This window comes from Cibotium barometz, chromosome 55 (assembly GCF_041138505.1).
Source record: "Cibotium barometz isolate CiBa-2024 chromosome 55, ASM4113850v1, whole genome shotgun sequence".
Lineage (NCBI taxonomy): Eukaryota > Viridiplantae > Streptophyta > Polypodiopsida > Cyatheales > Cibotiaceae > Cibotium > Cibotium barometz.
The window spans coordinates 6,240,682-6,260,412 of record NC_141100.1 but is presented as its reverse complement, the minus strand read 5'-3'; the positions used below and the strand labels follow the sequence as shown (position 1 = coordinate 6,260,412).

The 19,731-nt window shown below is 43.2% G+C and overlaps 1 protein-coding gene across 5 annotated transcripts in view; it reads left to right on the top strand.

Moving 5' to 3' along the window:
• The first annotated feature begins 4,217 nt into the window (after positions 1–4,217).
• Positions 4,218–19,731, top strand: part of LOC147607296 (uncharacterized) — a 50,525-nt gene continuing 35,011 nt past the window's right edge. For 2 of the 5 annotated variants that reach the window (XM_086790621.1, XM_086790622.1), the window contains exons 1-2: positions 4,218–4,467; positions 4,551–4,678. In XM_086790621.1, the coding sequence (XP_086646747.1) occupies positions 4,267–4,467; positions 4,551–4,678 (329 nt within the window). In that variant the 5' untranslated portion in view covers positions 4,218–4,266. The remainder of the gene's footprint in view (positions 4,468–4,550; positions 4,679–19,731) is intronic. The other 3 variants (XM_086790625.1, XM_086790626.1, XM_086790623.1) reach the window with 2 other exon arrangements.

Sequence of the window (19,731 nt, the reverse complement as noted above, 5' to 3'; positions counted from 1 at the left end):
ATGAAGGTTTAATGTAAGATAAGGACTAAAACCCATTTTAATGCCTTCTTTATAATACCAGGGTTTCTTTAGATTCCATAGTTTTCTAGAAGCTCTATTAATTCTTCTTCAAATGGGTAACTTCTCTCTCCTAGAGGTGCTCAGGCATAGAGGTTGTGAAGTTTTGGAGGGTACTAAAGATAATGATGATTTTTCACTCTTAAAAGATAAAATGTTAATGATTTCAACCACACTCTTGCTATTAGTGGACATATTTATAAGTCATGAAGTAAGAAAGAGTTATATGCCAGGTTGCTATAGTTTCTGTTGACTAACAGGTGAATTCAAAATCAGCATCACAAGTCGGAATTAGTATCACAGGTCAGAATTAGCATCATAGTTGGAATCAACTGGATTGTTTGGAATCAACATTACAATCAGAATCAGATGGATTGTTCAGAATCAACATCACAATCAGAATCAGATGGATTGTTTAGAATCAACAGATCGAAATCAGCATGGATTGTTTGGAATCAACATCACAATCAGAATCAGATAGATTGTTCAGAATCAACAGATCGGAATCAGCATCACAGACAGAATCAACTGGATTGTTTGGAATCAGCATGACAATCGGAATCAGCAAGATAGGTTGGAAGTGTAAATCTTAGTAGCTTAGGGCAGCATTAGGGCAGCGGCGGGTGGACTAGCAAACGGGCAAGAGGAGATGGCTCTATTGGCTGGGATGCAAGCAATAATTTGTAGTAGTTATTGGAGGCAGCAATTCTGCTCTGATACCAAATTATTAAAAACTAGGGAGGATCAAAAGCTAAATATTTCACGGTGATAATGTAAACATGATTAGGGATATGAGATTAACATAATAAATAATGAGAATGACAGTAACCAAAAGCATGCATACCTTGCTTTGTATTAGATGTGCCTTTATATAGGCAAAAGTTTCAAGTTGTTTACATCATTGATTAGATCTGCAGGTTGCATATTTTCCTCTATAATCTTATGAGACCTCATGTACTTCTTGAAAAATTATTCAAAACTCATATATACATCAAGGATTAAAGCATAGAATTGAATTAAATTGACAAAATTGAATCATAGCATAAAATAAAACATGAGATAGACATCAACATCAAAACACAATATGGGGTGCAATCTCCACCCTCATGCGTGTAGCTCCCACTTCCACGACATGAGTATTTTGAGAATTATATTCAATATATAACCCAAGGAGCTAATAATAGTTGTACATACAAAATAGGACTTGCTTTTCCACTTTTACAAAAATAGCTCAAGCATTAGAGCTTGTTCACACGCTAAGTGTGAATAACCAAAACTCTTCTAACATATGCACTAGTAATATGGCAATGCCACGCACAAGCATATGCATAAATAATATGTACAATCATTTAGCACGTGGCCAATAAAATAATAATAAACCGAGATAATATAGACAAGATCCTCCATGTGCAACACACGCACTGCTCATACTCACCTATCTCACAAACGTAAACACATTAGTTGTTCCAATTAATTGCCATATCCATAATTAATCCCAATATGAAACGTTGATAGACACAAACACAACAAACACTCACCACTTGTTTCACTACAATGAGAGTATCATTATACACATCATCTAGCACAGCATGTATTACCGCTTGTTACACTTTAATTACCATGGCACATCAATTGCATAAACCACTTGTTACGCTTCGACCATGTGCGGTTGTCTAGCGTAGTCCACTTGTTTCACTTTAACCACATACAGTTGTCAAGCATGGCACTACTTGTTACACCTCAATAACCTACGCTTGTCAAGCATGGTCTCAAGCATGGTCTCAAGCTATACCAATAACACTAGGTAACTAGTATTTAATATAGGGTCACCCATGATACCAATAATAACACTAGGTAACTAGTATTTAATATGGGGTCACCCACGATACCAATTCACTAGGATGGCACCCTATTGTTTGGGCATCCCTGTTTAGCTAAAGGGTGGACATTATGGAACATCCCTCCTGCATCATGGACAAGTAACTGACCTCAGTTGCATGGTTTCTTATTGCGAGCAAAGGAGATCAATGTCTTACAATATATAAATTCCAGTATCTTCTCTAATTATATGATAGATAGATACTATATCAAGGACTTCTATGTATAATAAATTCTATTGTCCCATACTACCAAAAATTATCCCACATAAATCTAGAGATAAAGTGCATCGGAATCCTTCACTCAGGATTAATCTTATATCCCATACCATAAGACTAATACATAGTGAAAAATTCATAAAGTATAGTTCAAGATGGAAGCGCTAGTTCCTCCAAGAAGTTCTACTTTTGATGCATAAAAACTCTCCTTAAAATTTACAAAAAGTCTTAAATAAAATTTATTGTAAAAATAATAAAGTGAAATGAATATGTTACCTTAAGAGTCGGAATACTTGTCGTAGTAGGGGTATTCTTCATCATCATCATCAATCATGTTTATTCTAAGTGAAATAAACTTTGACTTTCATGGACAATTCGATGCGATATGTCCAATCTCGTTACACTTATAACACTTCTTTGAATCATCTTTATTAGCTTGTTGTGAGTCATCAATCTTAGTATCAATACTTGTGTCATTGTTTTTGAGAGGTTTATCAAATGATTTTGGAAAGGTTTTAGGCTTTAAGAACTTTGATGTTGAGGTTTGAGGTGTCATTGCTTCCTTGGGGAAAAGCTTTGTATTGTGAATGTAAGAAATATTTCTTGATGAGTTTTTGAAATCTCTTCCAAGATTTTGGTTTGTGCTTGCTAGTTCTAATAACGTTCCACCATAATGCTACATTGTGGACCAAATGATTGGTAGCACATTTGATTTTGTCCTTCTTAGAGAATTTTTTCCTCGAAAAGTAATCATCAAGTTGACTAAGCCAAGCAAGTATTTTGCAATGAGCATTCTTCTTGCCATCAAAATTTTGAAAAGTAAATCTTCTTTTCTTTCATAAACTCATGGGCTCTAAGAGAGTAGCTTGCACGGTTCTCTAAATTTGGTCACCATTGGAGTCTGAAGACGCATCACTAGCATGTCTATGTCTCTTCTTGTTGCGCGGGATAACTTATCTTCTAGATCCATTCTCAACTTCTTCTCAACTAGAATCTGATTTTGGACTGTCTAAATTTGCTCTTGAATGGTTAGGGGTAGAGGATTCATGATGAAAGAGAGATCTGGAAAGATAAAGGGCGTATTTTTTTTCAAATGTAGAAATGAAAATTTACTGAAATAATAATACTTAGCTCATCTCATGTGTGGTCGAGTAATAAAGTGTCGTCGATGCGATCGAATTTGAGGAGTTGGCAAAATATTTGAGGTAGAGCTCGTATGTCGAAAGATAAATAGCAAAAAGATTTTGTTGATGTTGAATAATCAACAGAAGACCATGGTTCCAGAAATCTTCAAAAGCTCGGGAATATTGCTCAAGAAACAAGTCCGACGTAGAAGATAACTAACATAAGAACTCCTTGATCCAAGTAAATACACTTTGAAGAAGTTCAAGAGTCGTGAAATTCTTGTAGAAGAATTCCTCCATCAAGATTGTTGTCCACTTTGCTAAATTTTGGCTTTGTAAATCTCCCTCTCTTTTTTCACTCTTATTTTTTTTGTGAAGGCTTTAAGCTTGTATCAATATAAGCTTTTTAAAGCTTATGTAGTAGTAATCGTTGAAAGCTATAAGCTTAAAAAAAAGGTTATAATATTATGAAACTTCAAAAAAGAAAGAAAGCGTTTCTTCATGGCTGGGAACCCGCGTGTAGCGTGATTGAGAGAGAAAAAACATTATAGGGTTTCTTAAGATGGAGGCCCCTCTATTGTTGCACTAATTTTTTTTTTCGAAAGCCCCCTTTCGAGGGGATGTAGCCGAGCTAGAAGCTACACCACTCACACACACAACCCTTGTCAGGGCTCAAACCCATGACCTCTTGGTTAGGGTGGGTCGTGATGAGCTGAGCCACTCGGGCAAGTGCTTGGTGACTATTGTTGCACCATTTTGATTGCTATGTCCCTCCCCCCTACCCCTTTCTCTCTCCAATTGGACTTTATTAAATTTAGATATCATTACATCTTAATTTCAAAATTAAGAGATTAGTTTTATATCTATTTTATTACTCTTTAAGTATGAAGGATTAAAATAGCTTTATATTATAGAACATAATAAAATTTGTTTCTCAACAAAATAAAGGCAAGTGACCTGAGATCTTAAAAGACCCCTATGGAACTGCAATGGGCAGGAAGAACCTGTTGAGATTGTTGAGCAGGGCCTTGTACTGTTCTCCCCGTTCGTTGTCTTTTTCGCAAGAACCTAGAAGCTACTATGCAGCTTATGTGAGGCCCAGGCTGCATTCGGATGGGGCGCTCTCGTGGGGGGTCCGGTTCTTGGCAACAGTAGCACAAAGTCTCTCTATAACGGACAATTGCGTGAAGGTAAGCTCTCCATAGCCATAACAGATCAACAGTATTTTGGAGGTGCTGTATATGTATGATTCACATGGTCTCCATATCCACAGAGACTCCAAGAGATAATCAAAGAGGAAGGCGCAGGTGACAAAATGCTGCGTGTGAGTGTGGAGGGTGGTGGCTGCTCAGGATTTCAATATGTGTTTGCCTTGGATGATAAGCTTAGCAATACTGACAGGTTTGCCCATTTCAATGCCCAGTCTTCCCGGTCTCTCATTGGACTTCTTTGGTTTCAGATCTCCCTTTGTATCATTTTATTATATTTAATAGAAGTTAAAATAAAATCAAACGCTTTTTTGTACTATCTTTCAGTCAGGGTCTTCCTGCCTGAAGCTGGGCTTTGCTTTCCTCTCTGTGACTCAAATTGTGACGATGCCGTGCACATGAATTTTGATTAGAAAGTTGATCCCTTGCATATGGATTTTGATAAGAACTATTATGCTACACATGCGGAATTATGACTCCTACATGTGGAAGAATGGTGAATCAACCATTTTGGCATGCCCTATGTCCTCTACTTTTTTGGATTGCCCTTGCAAAGGAGGACCTTAGTGGCATGTCCCCCCCCCCCCCCCCCCCCCCCCCAACAATGAAGAAACATTGCACGCTGCTGAGTATCCTCCGGTAAAGAACACTCCAGAGAAAGGTCTGGCAAAAGTCTGCTATCCACACTCCAACCACTAATGCGGCATGACTCAAATGGATTCAATACGTGCTTGCACCAACTCTAATGCACCCTGAAGGAAGAAAGGAGAACCAAGAACAAGACTCCCTAGAAGACCTACACCAAATCTGTATCCAGCAGTATTTCTTGGCTCTCGTATGTCAAGACGATCATCTCCGTGTGGAACATACTTCAAGGAATGCCTCACCGAAGCAAAAACTCCAATTGTTGTTAGTATAGTCTCCAAGAAATCTGGGCATTGGGAAGACACATCTACTGGTATATCTTACGAAGGTGAAGACAAATCTGATGATATGTCCTCAAATGGTGCTGAGTCACTAGGAAGACACACCTATTGGTATATCTTCCCAAGGTGAAGGCAAATGTGTCGATATGTCCTCAAATGGTCCGTGACACTAGACATTGAAGAAACTCCACCCAATTCAAATGACAGTTGAGAAGAGTCCTCCTCTACTAGCCCCGAAATTGAAGCAATTGCCACTGAGCTCCACCTAGTGCAGATGCCAACTATGAAGACTCTCCTTCAGAGATTTAGTTGGAAACTTCCTCTATTCGAGCTTGTGGTATAATGCAATGAAGGCACCTTGGATGTGTGCTCAACCTGAGAAATGAAAAAAGTTGAGATGCTTACACATGTATCTCCTTCACACTCATCCTCCGGTTTTGAAGAAGCCTCCTCCTTGGATTGCTCCTCCGTTCTATGTGGAATATTCTTTTGTCCAAGATTTGGCAAAATTGCCTCATGTAGAGAACACTCTTGATCTAAACTTCAGCCACATGTGAAACTCCGCATATGGACCACCATCCTTGGCTTCCCAAATCCCACATATGCCTATCGATGAAGGAATCTAATGAAAACCCACAGCTTCCAAGAACTACTATATATCATAACCGCCGGTACTTGTAGGCAATAGTATGCTCAGACCAACATTTCCCTGTCTGTTGGGCGCCAATGCTTGGTCCTCCCTATGGACACTTTCTTGTGGTTCTCCTTGTGGAGCGTACTCTAGATAATACACTTTATGATACAACGAAGAAAACACTTCGTCCTCCGAAGCTATCTCCGATGAAACCTCCACCAAAGACGTCTCCGATGAAACCTGGTCTTTTGGCACAACCTCCTATGGTGAAGACACATTTGTGGACATTTCCTTGTGTGGTGCCATTTGCACATAAAACTCCTCTGTTTGTTGAAAAGAAAGGGAAGACTCTTTGGCCAACTCTCACCATTTGGCCATCCAATTGGTCTTCATGTGCTTTCTCATTATGTATGTACATTAGACTGGCGTCTGGCGGTTGCATATGCCGGGGATTGACGCCACTCATGTGATACTTTGGACTTGGCTTTCTGTTGGGACTTGTGCCTGTGTGTACATGCCAGAAATGCTTGGAGGATTGGTGTTCCATTGGACGTGGTACCTCGCGTACTTGCTTGGAGTACATCTATTTTGGTATAGTCTCATGAACAGGGATTGTCTATACCAATGCTGCATTGCATAGTATCTTTATGTGCTTGCTTGCAATTGAATTTGCATGCTTGCCTGACCAATGTGTAGTTCTGGGTAAAGGGACACCCGCCTGTGAACCGCGCACGTGAAAATGTCTGCTAACATGGTTATGTGGCATGTGACAAGTGGTAAGTATTGGTCAAAACCTAGTCTTAGAAACTAGCACTAATTTATAAGTGAGTGTGTACACACTTCATTAAGTTTTGGGCGACCAAAACTCACTTATAAATTATAACTAGTCCTGTGTTCGCACACACTGATGTTCCGAGACGGACAAAACTCAATGTCCACCGCCCAGACCTTGTCCCCACGTGTCCGAGATCGAGGGGGGGAATATTTGTCAAATGAGTTCACATCCTACATGCAGTTACATGGTATTTCCCATCAGTGTACTACCCCCTATACTCCTTAGCAGAATGGAGTTGTAGAGAGACATAATCGTACACTTATGGAGATAGCATGTTGGCATGTTGCATGTTGCATGCTCAAGAGCAAGGATCTGCCCAGTAAGTTTTGGCTTGAGGCGGTTATGTGTGCCAATTATGTGCTTAACCGTTGCCCCATGAAAGCCTTGAAATCTATGACTGCCTATGAGGCATAGAATGGCAGGATTCGAGTGGTGACTCATATGAGAGTCTTTGGGTGTTTGGCATATGTGTATGTGCCCACATAGCAAAGACATAAGCTTGATGCAAAGGCAATCAAATGTATTTTCATTGGTTATAGTACTGTGAGCACAGTTGCATAGAAACGCGTTTCGTACAGGTTCGAAACATACGAAACGTTTCGTCCTGTATGAAACGCATTTTTTTCATCATGCATATTTTAAAAACCTAAAAAACAAATCGTTTCGTATGGCGCACTTTCGTTCACGTTTCCCAGTGGCGGCCGCCTGTGACTTTTCGCCGATTTGTGTGCCAGCTTGCCATCGCTCGTGTCAGCCCGCCTGCTCCTTGGTGTCCTTGGGCCTTGTGGAGGTCTTCCAAAGGGGTAATGTCATGTTTTGCTTTGTTGGTTTTCTCTGCACAACTCACAAAGCAGCACACTTTGTTCTCTTCCATCAATATTTATGGCATATCTTCCACGGTCCACCCTTGCTCTATTGAGGCCTAACTTCTAAGGCTATCTACCTTCTCTTCCCCTTGCTCTATTGTTGGCTAAGATGACAGTTAAAATCATGAATCATATAATGAGATTAGTTTATGTTCTGTGTCGCACTTGCAGGGCCAACAATCTGCATTTATCCCTGCCTTGTAGGATGCCTCGAATAGGTGATTCTCTTTGGAACAATGTCACCTTCGAGTCTAGATATGGTGGCTCGGGCTCCGGAAAGTGGAAATGCAACTTTTGTGCTGATAAGCACCATGGCAGTGTCACCAGGTTGAAGGTACATTTGTCACAAACAAAGGGTTTTGGCATTGGGCCGTGTAAGCATGTGCCACAAGAAATCTATGATAGCCTCAAGGCTTGGAAGGCCATGCAGCTAGGTATCCCCCTTGAGGATATCCCCAATCTAGGAGAGCCTGAAGCACGTCAAAGTGTCTCTCCAAGACGACTGGCAGTATCAGAGAGGAAGATACCAGTGGTGAGGTTGCAGGTGGTGTTGCAGGTGGTTCTAGCTCAGCACCTCGAGCCAAAAGAACTAGTCTTTTAGTGTTCAAGAAAGGACATGTACAGGCAGGGATGCAAAAGGCTGCCATGAAAGAGGCAACGAGGGAGTTGATGAAGTTGTTAATTCAATGTGGATTATCCTTCCACATTGTCAGGACTCCTCGATGGAAGAAGGCAATGAGAGCTATCCCCCGCATTGGGTGTGAGTGGGATGGCCCCTCCTACGAGACATTGCGCACTACTGAGCTTCGCAAGGAGCAATTGGCTGTGGAGATGGAGATGGAGCCTCTCAAGGCCACTTGGGCAAAGTATGGTTGTACTTTGCTTTGTGATGGATGGACAGATGTGCGGAAGAGAAATGTGTACAACATTCTTGTGTCCTCCTGCAAAGGCACAATGTTCATTCGTGCCATAGATGCATCGGTGCCAGGGATAGTGGTTACAGGGGAGTTCATTATGTCCCACATGCGCTAGGCAATCAATGAAATTGGGCCTGATAACATTGTGTAGGTGATCACGGACAATGGGTCCAATTGTGTATCCATGGGCAGGATGTTAGAGGAGGAGTTCCCCAAGATTGTGTGGACACCTTGTGTAGCACACAGCCTTGACTTGATGATTGAGGATGTGGGGAAGCTTGATTGGGTGAGCCATGTACCTCGAGAGGCTAGTACTAGTGGTGCACCTGCACCTCTAGAGGATGAGGCATTTGAGGACTCAGCTACCGGCAGTGACCTTGAGAGTGAGGCTGCAGAGGCAAAAGATGCAGATGAGGACGAGCATGAGGATGCAGATGAGGATGCAGATAGTAGCTAGCAGCTGCTAGTATCATTTTATTTGGACATGTTATTTAGTTTGAACTTGGAGTGTTCACTGTATTTGACGAAGATCATTTTTTGTGGATTCGGAGTCAAACTTTGTCTGACGAGAATTGGGAATATGAACATGAGCATCACATCCAAAGACATAGAAATGAGGAACTGATTACTTTCTCCCAGAATATGCCTCCTCTGGAGTCTTCCAATCGACAGCCTTTGTGGGGGAACGGTTGATGATGTACACAACAGTGTTAATTGCTTCAGTCCAAAACTTTTGGGGAAGCTGAGAATGAGAAAGAAGAGATCGAGCCATCTCAATCACGGTCTTTCTTCTGTTCTACTACCCCGTTCTGCTAAGGAGTGTGGGGAGTAGAAAACTATCTCTGTATGTCGTGGGAAGTACAAAAGTTAGTAAATGCTCGAGAAATAAACTCACCACCATTGTTGCAGTGCACTTTGACAACTTTGAGGGTAGTGTCGGCCTCCATCATAGCAACCCATGCTTTGACCTTCGTAAATGTTTGAGATTTCTGGGACAGGAAAAAGACCCAGACCTTCGTGGAAGAATCATCCACCAATAAGACAAAATATCTGGCTCCTCCAGGTGCGACCATAGTCATAGGTCCGCTCAAATCCATATGGACAAGTTGAAGAGCGGTGGAAGCCCTAAAAGAGGTCTCATGTGGAAATGAATCCCGATGTTGCTTGCCTTGTAGACAAGTTGAGCAGACGCCAGATACCCGAGTTAGTTGAGGCAAGCCTTCCACCATGTGGCGGGAGACAAGAAGCTCCAGTGAAGAGAAGGAAAGATGCCCATAGCACGCATGCCAAAGAGTTATATCCTCCTCAAGAGCCTAATGAGAGGCTAGAAGTTGGAACAGATGAGAGTGATCAAGATTGGGTTCCTCCTAAAAACTGATGATTTGGTAGAGACCACCCTCTTGTATGCCCCGAGCGATAATCCTATTTACAGCTTGAGGGAGAGAGACTGTGTGTGTGAAGCTAAAGCTTGAAGTGTGAGGGAGTGTGTGTGTGTGTCTTCTTATAGGGAGGGAGGCAAGAGAGAGGTCAAGGCCCAAAGCCTCAAAGGCTCAAGGCCTATGGGCCAAGGCTAAAGGCCCATGAAAAGCCCCTCCCAAACGGCCAAAAGAAAAGGAAAAAAATGTGACCATTGCCCAAACAGTAACCTGCAGGCGTTCCCATGCAGCCGTCCCCCCACAACGGTCCCCTCTTGGATCCGTCCCTGGAACGCCGTCCCTTGTGAGGGACGCCCAGTTGGAGAAAAAAGGGTGGACAGCCACCTAAGTTTATGCCTAATGACTCCGTAAAAGAGGGCTCGGAAAAGAAGCCGAGGGGGTAAAAAGGATGATCCTAAGCTGTCTAGATAGCATATTTTTGATTGCATGAGAGAGGGGAAGTGTTTCACGTGTGGGAGCAAGGATCACATGAAATCTCAATGCCCCCAAAATCTCAAAAAGCATAATGTGCAGGATGCAAAACTGAGTGTGAATGTTATACCCGATGTTTAGGCTAATACTGCACATGAAACAAAGTGCAGGATCTTATGTAAAGCTTGGGGCAAGTTAAAGAACCAAACAACTTAATTTCTTTTTGATAATGCCTCAACAAATAACTTTATATCCATACAGATGGCTGCTGCTCTTGGGTTAAAGCCCGAGGAATTGAGCATGGACTTTCATGTAGATGCTGCCTTTGAGGGCAAGGAAGTTAAGGTCACTCCTATCATAGGGAAGCTTCACATACAGATATAGGGATATTTGGATCATGAAGCCTTCCTCGTGGCACCACTTACGGGATGTGATGTGATACTTGGGATGCCTTGGCATTATCGTTTGGATCCCAAGATTTGCACAAAGAAAAGAAAGTTATGTTTACTCATAGGGGTAGGGAAGTTTGTATTGATGCGGGTACTACTGGGAGTACCATACTCATTGTAAGCCATATATCTATTTCAAAGGCAATAAAGAAATCAGCTTGTTCTTACTTGGTCTTTGTACGTGATAATGTTGAGCATGATGCTGTAAAACCCGTAGATCAAGATAAGATTGATTTCTTAAGTGAATATGCTGATTGCTTTCCTGATTCCCTACCTGGACATTTACCCCCAGAGAGACCAGAGGATCATTGTATTGACATAATCCTTGGTAGCTCTTCTCCTAAATCGACCTCCTTGTAGGGTGAGTGTTGCCCAATAGGGAAAATCATGACTCAAGTGAATGAATTGCTTGAGAAGGGGTTGATAAGGCCAAGTTCTTCGCCTTATTGTTCTCCAGTTTTACTTGTGCAGAAAAAGGATGGGACATAGAGAATGTGTGTTGATTACAGGGTCCTTAACAAGATTACTATTAAGAACAGGTTTCCAATTCCTCGAATCGATGATATTCTTGATAAACTTGAGAGAGCTGCTTGTTTCAGTCGCATTGATCTTAAGAGTGGTTATCATCAGATTCGAGTAGTACTTCAAGATGTGCACAAAACGGCTTTTTGAACATCATTTGGGCTATATGAGTATTTGGTTGTGCCATTTGGACTTACAAATGCTTCCGCTACTTTCAATAGAATGATGGACATAATTTTTAGACCTCACTGGAAGTTCACAAAAACGTTCTTTGATGATATTATTATCTTTTCAAAGAGTGAGGCTGAGCATAGAGAGCATCTCGCCATTGTTTTTGAAGAGCTAAGGAAACACAAGCTTTTCATCAATGGAAAGAAGAGTGAATTCTTCTTGTCAGAAATTCACTATTTGGGGGTATATTGTCTCGATCCGGATCTCAGGCGGCTGTTTTTTTTTTTTTGCTGTTTTTTGACTGTTTTGTTCGCCGTTTTTTTGGCCGCTTTTGACCGTTTGGAGAGCTGCTTGTTGGGCGTTTTTTGGGACTGTTCATTGCTTAGCTTTTGCTTGCTTGCGCTAACTTGCCTTTGCTTGAGTCTTGAGCCTCTCCCTATTATCTATATAATAGGCCCTTCCCCAACCCCATCCTCACAAGTGCTCATTGCTCAACCCTCCCCTCCCCCTTGATTCCCCTCTAGGCTCTCTCCCTCCTCCTCAAGGCTCAAGCCTCCCTCTCCCTTTCCTTCTCCCGAGACCCTTTTCTCCTCTTTCACCATGAGAGAAAAGCATGAAGCTTTTACTTTGCATGCCATTACCCATGAGAAGAACGAGGGGAAGTTGGGGGCATGGAAGTGGACTTGCAAGTATTGTGGCAAGGCACTACACTACTAGTGCCACTAGGCTTCTTGCACATCTCTCCAAGATGGGGGGGAAAATTGCACCTTGCAAGATGATCACTCAAGACATTTCCGATGGCATTGTGAAGAAGTACTCCTTGCTTGGCAGAGCAAGTGATAGTGGAAGAGTCCCCCCCTGCCGTTGCCGCCGCTCAAGACGAAGTCATCCCGCCGGCAAGGGATACATCCTCTTCATCCTTCTCCACATCCTTCTCCCTCTTCACCAATTCCAACCCCTCATCAAAGAGACCAAGTGAGTTTGAGATTCCACACAAGAGGCAAGCCACTCTTGGAGGCTCCATTGGAGCAAATGTGGCCTCTCTCTCTTGGGTCCGAGCAAAGCAACAAGACGCAAATGTGGAGATCGCACGCACAGTCATTGAGTGCAATCTCGCATTTCGTGTCCTTAAAACTCCTCAATGGCAAAGGATGGTGAGGGCCATTGCCAAAGTAGGACCATGCCATGGCCCTTGGCATGGTATCACCTACAATGACATGTGCACGAAGGCACTTGCTGAAGAAAAGGAGAGAATCAACATGAACCTCGAGCCTGTCCGAGTGGGATGGGTGAAGTATGGGTGTTCCATCCTCTCAGACGGACGGACCGATAGAAAGAAGAGGGGCATCCTCAACATTCTAGTATCTTGTCCTCTTGGCATGTACTTCTTGCGGGCCGTGGATGCCAGAAAGGTGGGGAAGAAAACCTCGGGCGATTTCATCTATCGCCACATTCGACAAACCATAATCAAGGTGAGATACAATTTTAATTTTTGAGTTTGAAGCTTGAAAGTTTAGCCTTTGTCTTTTCCTCAACTTTCAAGTCTTATTTATTTTTCTTTTTCATGCATCCATCATCCTTGTAGGTTGGCCCCGAAAATGTGGTTCAAGTGGTTACGGACAATGCGTCCAATTGCCGCAAGATGGGCCGCTTGCTTGAGGAGGAGTTTAAGTCCATAGTATGGACTCCTTGTGCCTCTCATTGCCTTGACTTGCTTATGGAGGACATAGGCAAGTTAGAGTGGGTAAAGACTGCGGTGACACAAGCCACTCAAATTGTCACTTTTTTTCAGTCAAAAAGTCAAGGCTCTCGCTATCTTCCGCCATCATAGCGACTTGGAGATAAAGAAGCCATCCTCGACGCGCTTTGCCTACATGTGGCTTCTTCTAGAGCGCCTTTATGATGTCATGCCTAAGCTCCAAGTAACAGTGGTTTCACCGGAGTGGCAGGAATGGATACAAGGTGAGATACCTTTGCGTGTCGATGAGGCAAGAGCCATTCAACGGCTATGCTTGAGAGAGGAGTTCTGGCGCCAGGTGCGCGCCCTAATCATTGCGGTTACTCCCTTGTATAGGGTTTTACGCATGACAGGCATGGAGGGGGGCTACTTTCAGCTAGGGATACTTTCTTACTGAAAGCATTACTCGATGATGAGAATGGGCAATTTGAGTTCTTACAGGAGCTCATCAACTATAATGATCAGAGGGGTCCTGCATTTGCCAATGCGGTATGTTGGAGGAGGGATTCTATGGTGAAGCCTCTCTTTTGGTGGGAGTCATTTGCTTACCAACAACCTCACCTACAAAGAGTGGCTTTGAGGATTCTAGCACAGGTAACCACTAACTCCTTGGCACCAAGTTACTAAATTATGTGTAGATACTAGAATCCTGAACATTGTTTATTTTTATTGTGGATTAGGATTGCTTAGGGTGCATATGAGAGGAATTGGAGTTCCTACTCACTTATACACACGAAGTTACGCAATCGATTGAGCACGAGACAGTTAGAGCGGCTGGTCTATTGCCACAATAACTTGCTCATGGTGTGTGCAATGCATGATATGAGTCAAGCTAGACAGGTATATTGTTATCTAACATGTTAGACTTACATAACTTTCAATGTTTTATTATTTAGTTTCTAATCAATTATAAAACTGGTAGATAAATGTTGACAAATTCAAGTTGACGGTGGACACTCTTAAAAGTGTCCACAAGGAGCGTAATGCAGAGGATGAGGCCATATATGAAGAGCTCTACAAAGAGCTAGAGGAGATTGATAGACGAGTCTCTCGCACTTGTCATGGCTGCCGAGCTAGAAGTGGAGTACAGGTTCGGCCTATTCTTACTTTTGGCTCCTGACGCTCTGATCGCCCAGTTGCTACCTATGTCAGACGTGGCTCCACAAGTCGGAGCTCTACCCCCGCAGCGATTAGAGTTGAGGATGCTTCCATTGCGGAGTCTTCTTCGACAGTACATGGTGATATTAGGGAGCCCGAATATGATGATGAGGGCAACGTTCTTAGCGATGGGGATTTTGGTGGGAGCTCTGAGGTGTCCTCCTCTAGTGAGGATATTGAAGAGCCTAGCGATAGCTCTGAGTCCTGACTCCTAACATAGATGGTGACATAGGCTTTTAGTCTCTATAGTTCTCTATGGGCTTTTTGCATTTTTGTACTCACATTTTCGTACTTGCTCATGCGGCATGCCGACTTTTGCGGCTTTATATATATTCATGACTCTTTGACATGTCACATGCACATTTGTCTACTTTCATTTTCTATGTAACTTGCAAGTTGCAACGTTCTAAATTTTTATGTTTTGGGTAAGTTGTAAGTTGTAACTTGTAACTTCTCTAAATTTTGCATCTATATTTATATTTTTAAGTATTTTTTAATGGACTGTACCTCAACCGTATTTTTATTTTCATAATTTAGCGGTGTGTTCCGAGATTGTATTTGAACGTACCATACTGAATCGAACTTTTCGTACCTGACAACTATGTGTCCAAGATTTGAATACTGCGTTTGCACAGGTTCGGACGACCATAGAAAGATCTCAAGCTAAGCAGAATAAGGTAGCTGACAAACACAAGCGAGAGGTTATTTTCAAGGAAGGTAGGAGGATGTCACTAGCTTGGATATTTCCTAGTATGAAAGGGACTGGTGGATTTCAGAATGTCTAAATATTTGGAAAGTACAAGCTTTGGGAATGGGGGATTATCCTGCAATACAAAGGATCACACTCCTAAAATTTAGGAGAGTTGCTATTTTTGGCCTGACTCCGATGGAAATTTTGTTTGCGTCATTACGTGTGGAATTGAGCAAATACCAAGAGTTGCCAAAGTACCTATGACAAATGGGCTACGAGTTGGGATATTTTTAGAGAGAGAGTTTATGGAAGGATCCATCTCTTAGATTGGGACGTGGGGCAAGAAAGTCGATCAAAATGAGACAAGTGGCCTCACACTTGTCAGACAGTGGATCAAATTGGGACAAGTGGCCTCACACTTGTCACTCCAGCTATTGTGTGGCTCTCCACTTGTCATTATAGCCTTCTCTTACCATTTTAGCTCATGGGAGGCCCAAATCTATAAATTGGAGCCCTCTCTCGTCATTAAAGGAGGCTCTCTTGCTGCACACTAGCCTCTACCACCGTTACAGGCTGCCCTAATGATGGCTACTCTCACGTTTGCACAGGACAATGGATTGTGTTTTAACCTTGGTAAAACCATGGTGATGGTGTTTAACACCACAGCACAGTGGGTTAGGAGGTCAGTACCCACCTTTACATATGGTCAGGAGATAGTGGAGTATACAGACGCATATACTTACCTTGGTGTGGTTTTTAGTGGCCCACTATTTTCCTTGAGGAGAGCAGGAGACCAGATTGACCAAAGCTTATGCAGCATTGGGGAGACTAGAGAGGATGTGTTCGCAGGTTCGGTTTCAGGAACCTCGAACAAAGCTCTGGCTCTTTGACACTTTGGTCACTTCAGCCATGCTGTATGGAGTGGAGATATGGGGACCCTCAGTGGATCACCACAGCCGAGCTAGTAGCACTGATGGATGGAGATGTATGGAGAGGCCCTTGGTTTCTATGATTTCTCGGATGATTAGGGCCAAGGCCTCCGTACCACATGATATTATCCGTGCAGAGATGGCTGCCCCCCCATTGGTAGTAGAGGCACTCACTCGATCAGTCTCCTTTATACATAGCACTTGGGCTCTCCCTAGAGACAGATATGCTCGCTTAGCCCTGGAGTCTTCACGACAGTTGGCATCACAGGGAGATGGATCACGTTGGTATGCACAGATGACAGCTTTGTTCCAGCTCTGCAGGGCTTTAGTATGGACAGGCTACCTCCATTTCAGTACTCCCTGGATGCACCCTCCCTCTCTCTCACACGGGCAGAGATTACCAGACTTATCAGGCAGGACTTGACTCGGCTGGACACTAGGAGGACATGGATACAGCTGGCACACGAGCTTGGTATGAAGATGGCTTTCTATAGAGATCATCTTCTCCAGCTCACGGAGGATGGGTTTGTGATTAGACCCAGCTACATGGATACTCATCTTTCTCATGGGGTATGGTGTGCTATTGGTCAGATGCGCACATCCTCACACCAGCTAGAGATTGAGACTGGTAGATTCAGAGGAGTACCAGCTGAGGCCAGGATTTGTCAGTTGTGCCAGATGGAGCTAGAGACAGAGTTACATTACATACGTCACTGTCCAGTATATTATGAGATACGAGGCCGTTTTCACTACCTGTTCAGAGAGGGTTTCGGACCACTTTCGAGAGTCATGAGATACCAGGATCAGAGATGCCTCGGATTATACTTGCTGGAGCTGCGTAGACATAGAGAGGGTCTCTTGAGAGGGAGGGGATCAGAGAGGCAGAGACACCTACAGAGGCAGATTACAGACTTCTTTCGACTAGAGATTGAGCAGTCAGGGCAGCAGGCATTGTAGCTAGCCCCAGAGTATAGCCGCACCAGAGGTACATTGATTGATCGGGCTATAGAGCTGGGGCGGTCCAGGCGCCCCAAGATGAGAGGCCCATCTCGACACCGGCGGAGACTACAACAGAGGATCAGGACCATGCTAGCACGGCATGGGAGACGTCCAGTCAGAGTACTCACCATGGAGGACATTGAGGATATCCGCCATCGACCGATGAGAGACATCTTTGGATAGTGAGGTATATGATGCTTACCTTTGTTGCTGGAGTTTTTCTTCCCAGATGTTATCCATTAGGAGCTCCTAGTACCTTACTTTTCCTCATAGTTGTTGTTTCAGTTTCAGTTAGTTGTTTAGTTGTTTTAGCTTTTCTTACACAGACATTGTATCAGATCCACCAATTGTTGTAACCTTTTTGGTCTCATAGGTCATTTTGGCCTTTTGAAGATGTTAACATATCATATCATTTCATTTCATTTCATTTCTCTCTTGAAGGCTGCCCATGAAGTATACCGGCTGTTGGGGACTATTTCGGAGGCTTCCATTGTGAAGAAATACTGAAGGCAAGGGTATTTAATCATTTTATTATGATTTCCAGCCATTGTACTTGTTGTACCATCCATTGTACCGGCTGTACTAGCCCTTGTACCGGCTGTACCAGCCACTGTACCGGCTGTACCAGCCCTGTACTTGTTGTACCAGCCACTATAACAGCTGTACCAGCCCTTGTACTTGTTGTACCGGCCGCTATACCTACTGTACCAGCCATTGTACTTGTTGTACCGGCCGAATGGAGAGTTGTACTTGCTGCTCCAGCTCTATTGCATGAAGACCCGTGGTTTTTTGGGGAAGAATCAATACCCACATGGAGGTAAATGGTTTATATTGTTGGCTTGGCATTTCTACAGTGTGACATGTGAGGAGATTGACCGTCGTAAACACAACCTTAGGCTAACTAAACTTCACTTAATGATGCTTAAGAAATAAACGAATAGTGTCAATGCAATGCAATGTAGCTATATTAAATGAATGGGTTTACAATGAGATCTAAATAGATCTATGATGCTGTCCTAGATGGAGATCCTTCTCGGAATGAGATGGATGGGCTGAATGCTGATGCTGAGGACTGTTCCTTGCTCCAATGCTGAGGTCCACCCTTCGATGCCGGCTTCCCTCTATGTAGGAGGTAGGAATGATGACTTATATGCCGAATATGCTGCCTATGATGCTGAATATGCTGATTTGAAGACTATATGTTGGATGAATTGCTGTTCCACTGACTTTCCCTTGTCTCCCGGGAAGGAAACGTTGAAGGGAATGCTTGGAACTGATGTATGCTGTATATATGCTGAAAACGCTGATGCTCTCCTTGTTGCCTGGGAAGGAAACGCTGAGGAGATGGATGCTCAATGCGTTGCTGAACTGATATGTTGGACTGAATGGATGCGCCTCTATTTATATATGTGAATGATGCTGGTCGGCCAGCCTTGTTGCTGTCGGCCAGCTCCTGGATGCTCACGACTGGCCATAAATGCCTTGAAGGCTGTTGGCTGCCCATAAGGTGCTGTCGGTTGGTCATACTGCTGTCGGCTGGTGCTAATACTGCTGACATGATGCAACTAAATGCCTTACAATGGGCTGAAGACTAAGGTGCTGATGTTGGTGCTGAAACACCCCCATATGCATGCTTATGCTGATATATGCCTGAATAATACTTAATGTCGTGTTTAATGCTTGATGATGCCATGCCACTTGTACACCTAATGGGTGTGCATGTGACATACAGCTTGTGTAGTGGCTGAATTTTATGGTTGCCTCGTGTTGGACTATGTTATGATTTGTATATGGATAATCTGGCATCTCCCATGGGGAGATTAAGGCCCTCAAAGCTTGTACATGATATTTTCTCCTTGGGTAATAAAATACTCCGGGGGGGGGGGGGGGTGCCGGCCCATTCCGGCCTCTATGCGGTGTCAGTTGTGCACATCTCTCTTTTATAGTTTTGTGGATTAAGTGGCATATGTTTAAGGCTATGGACAATTTCAGTGTTTAATTGCATTAATTGTCAAGTGTTGTAGGTCCCCGGAAGTTACACAATGCAGCCTGTAGATGAAAAACACAGTCCATCTCCTTTGGGAAGAAACAGATATAGGCGTTGTCCAGCAAATCCTTAGTCTTGAATCTGCTCTGATACCATGACAAAGTGCCAAACAATGAAAGAGAACTGAAGTTCACAAATACAGGATGCACAGGAATTGAAGGAAGATTATATACACCAAAAGGTGGTTACAAAGTTGAAGTAGGCAGCACGAGACACACCGTAGGTGTAGCCAAGATCCCAGAATATGCGGAAAATGAGATGATACAACTGAGGGCAAAGCCCATGCTTATATAGCACCTAGAGAGCCCAGTTGGCCAGCATAAAGCAGGTGGACTGGAGCATACAATGGAACATGCCAGAAAAAGGTGTGAAAAATGTGGAAAAAATCCAAAAAAATATGAGAAAATTTCCCAGGCTGGGGGAGGCCCTCCATAGGTGTAGAAACAACGGGGAAGCACCTAGAACAGTGGAGATGATCCCTCCCACAAGAAACACCCTTTCCTCTAGCTACGTGGAA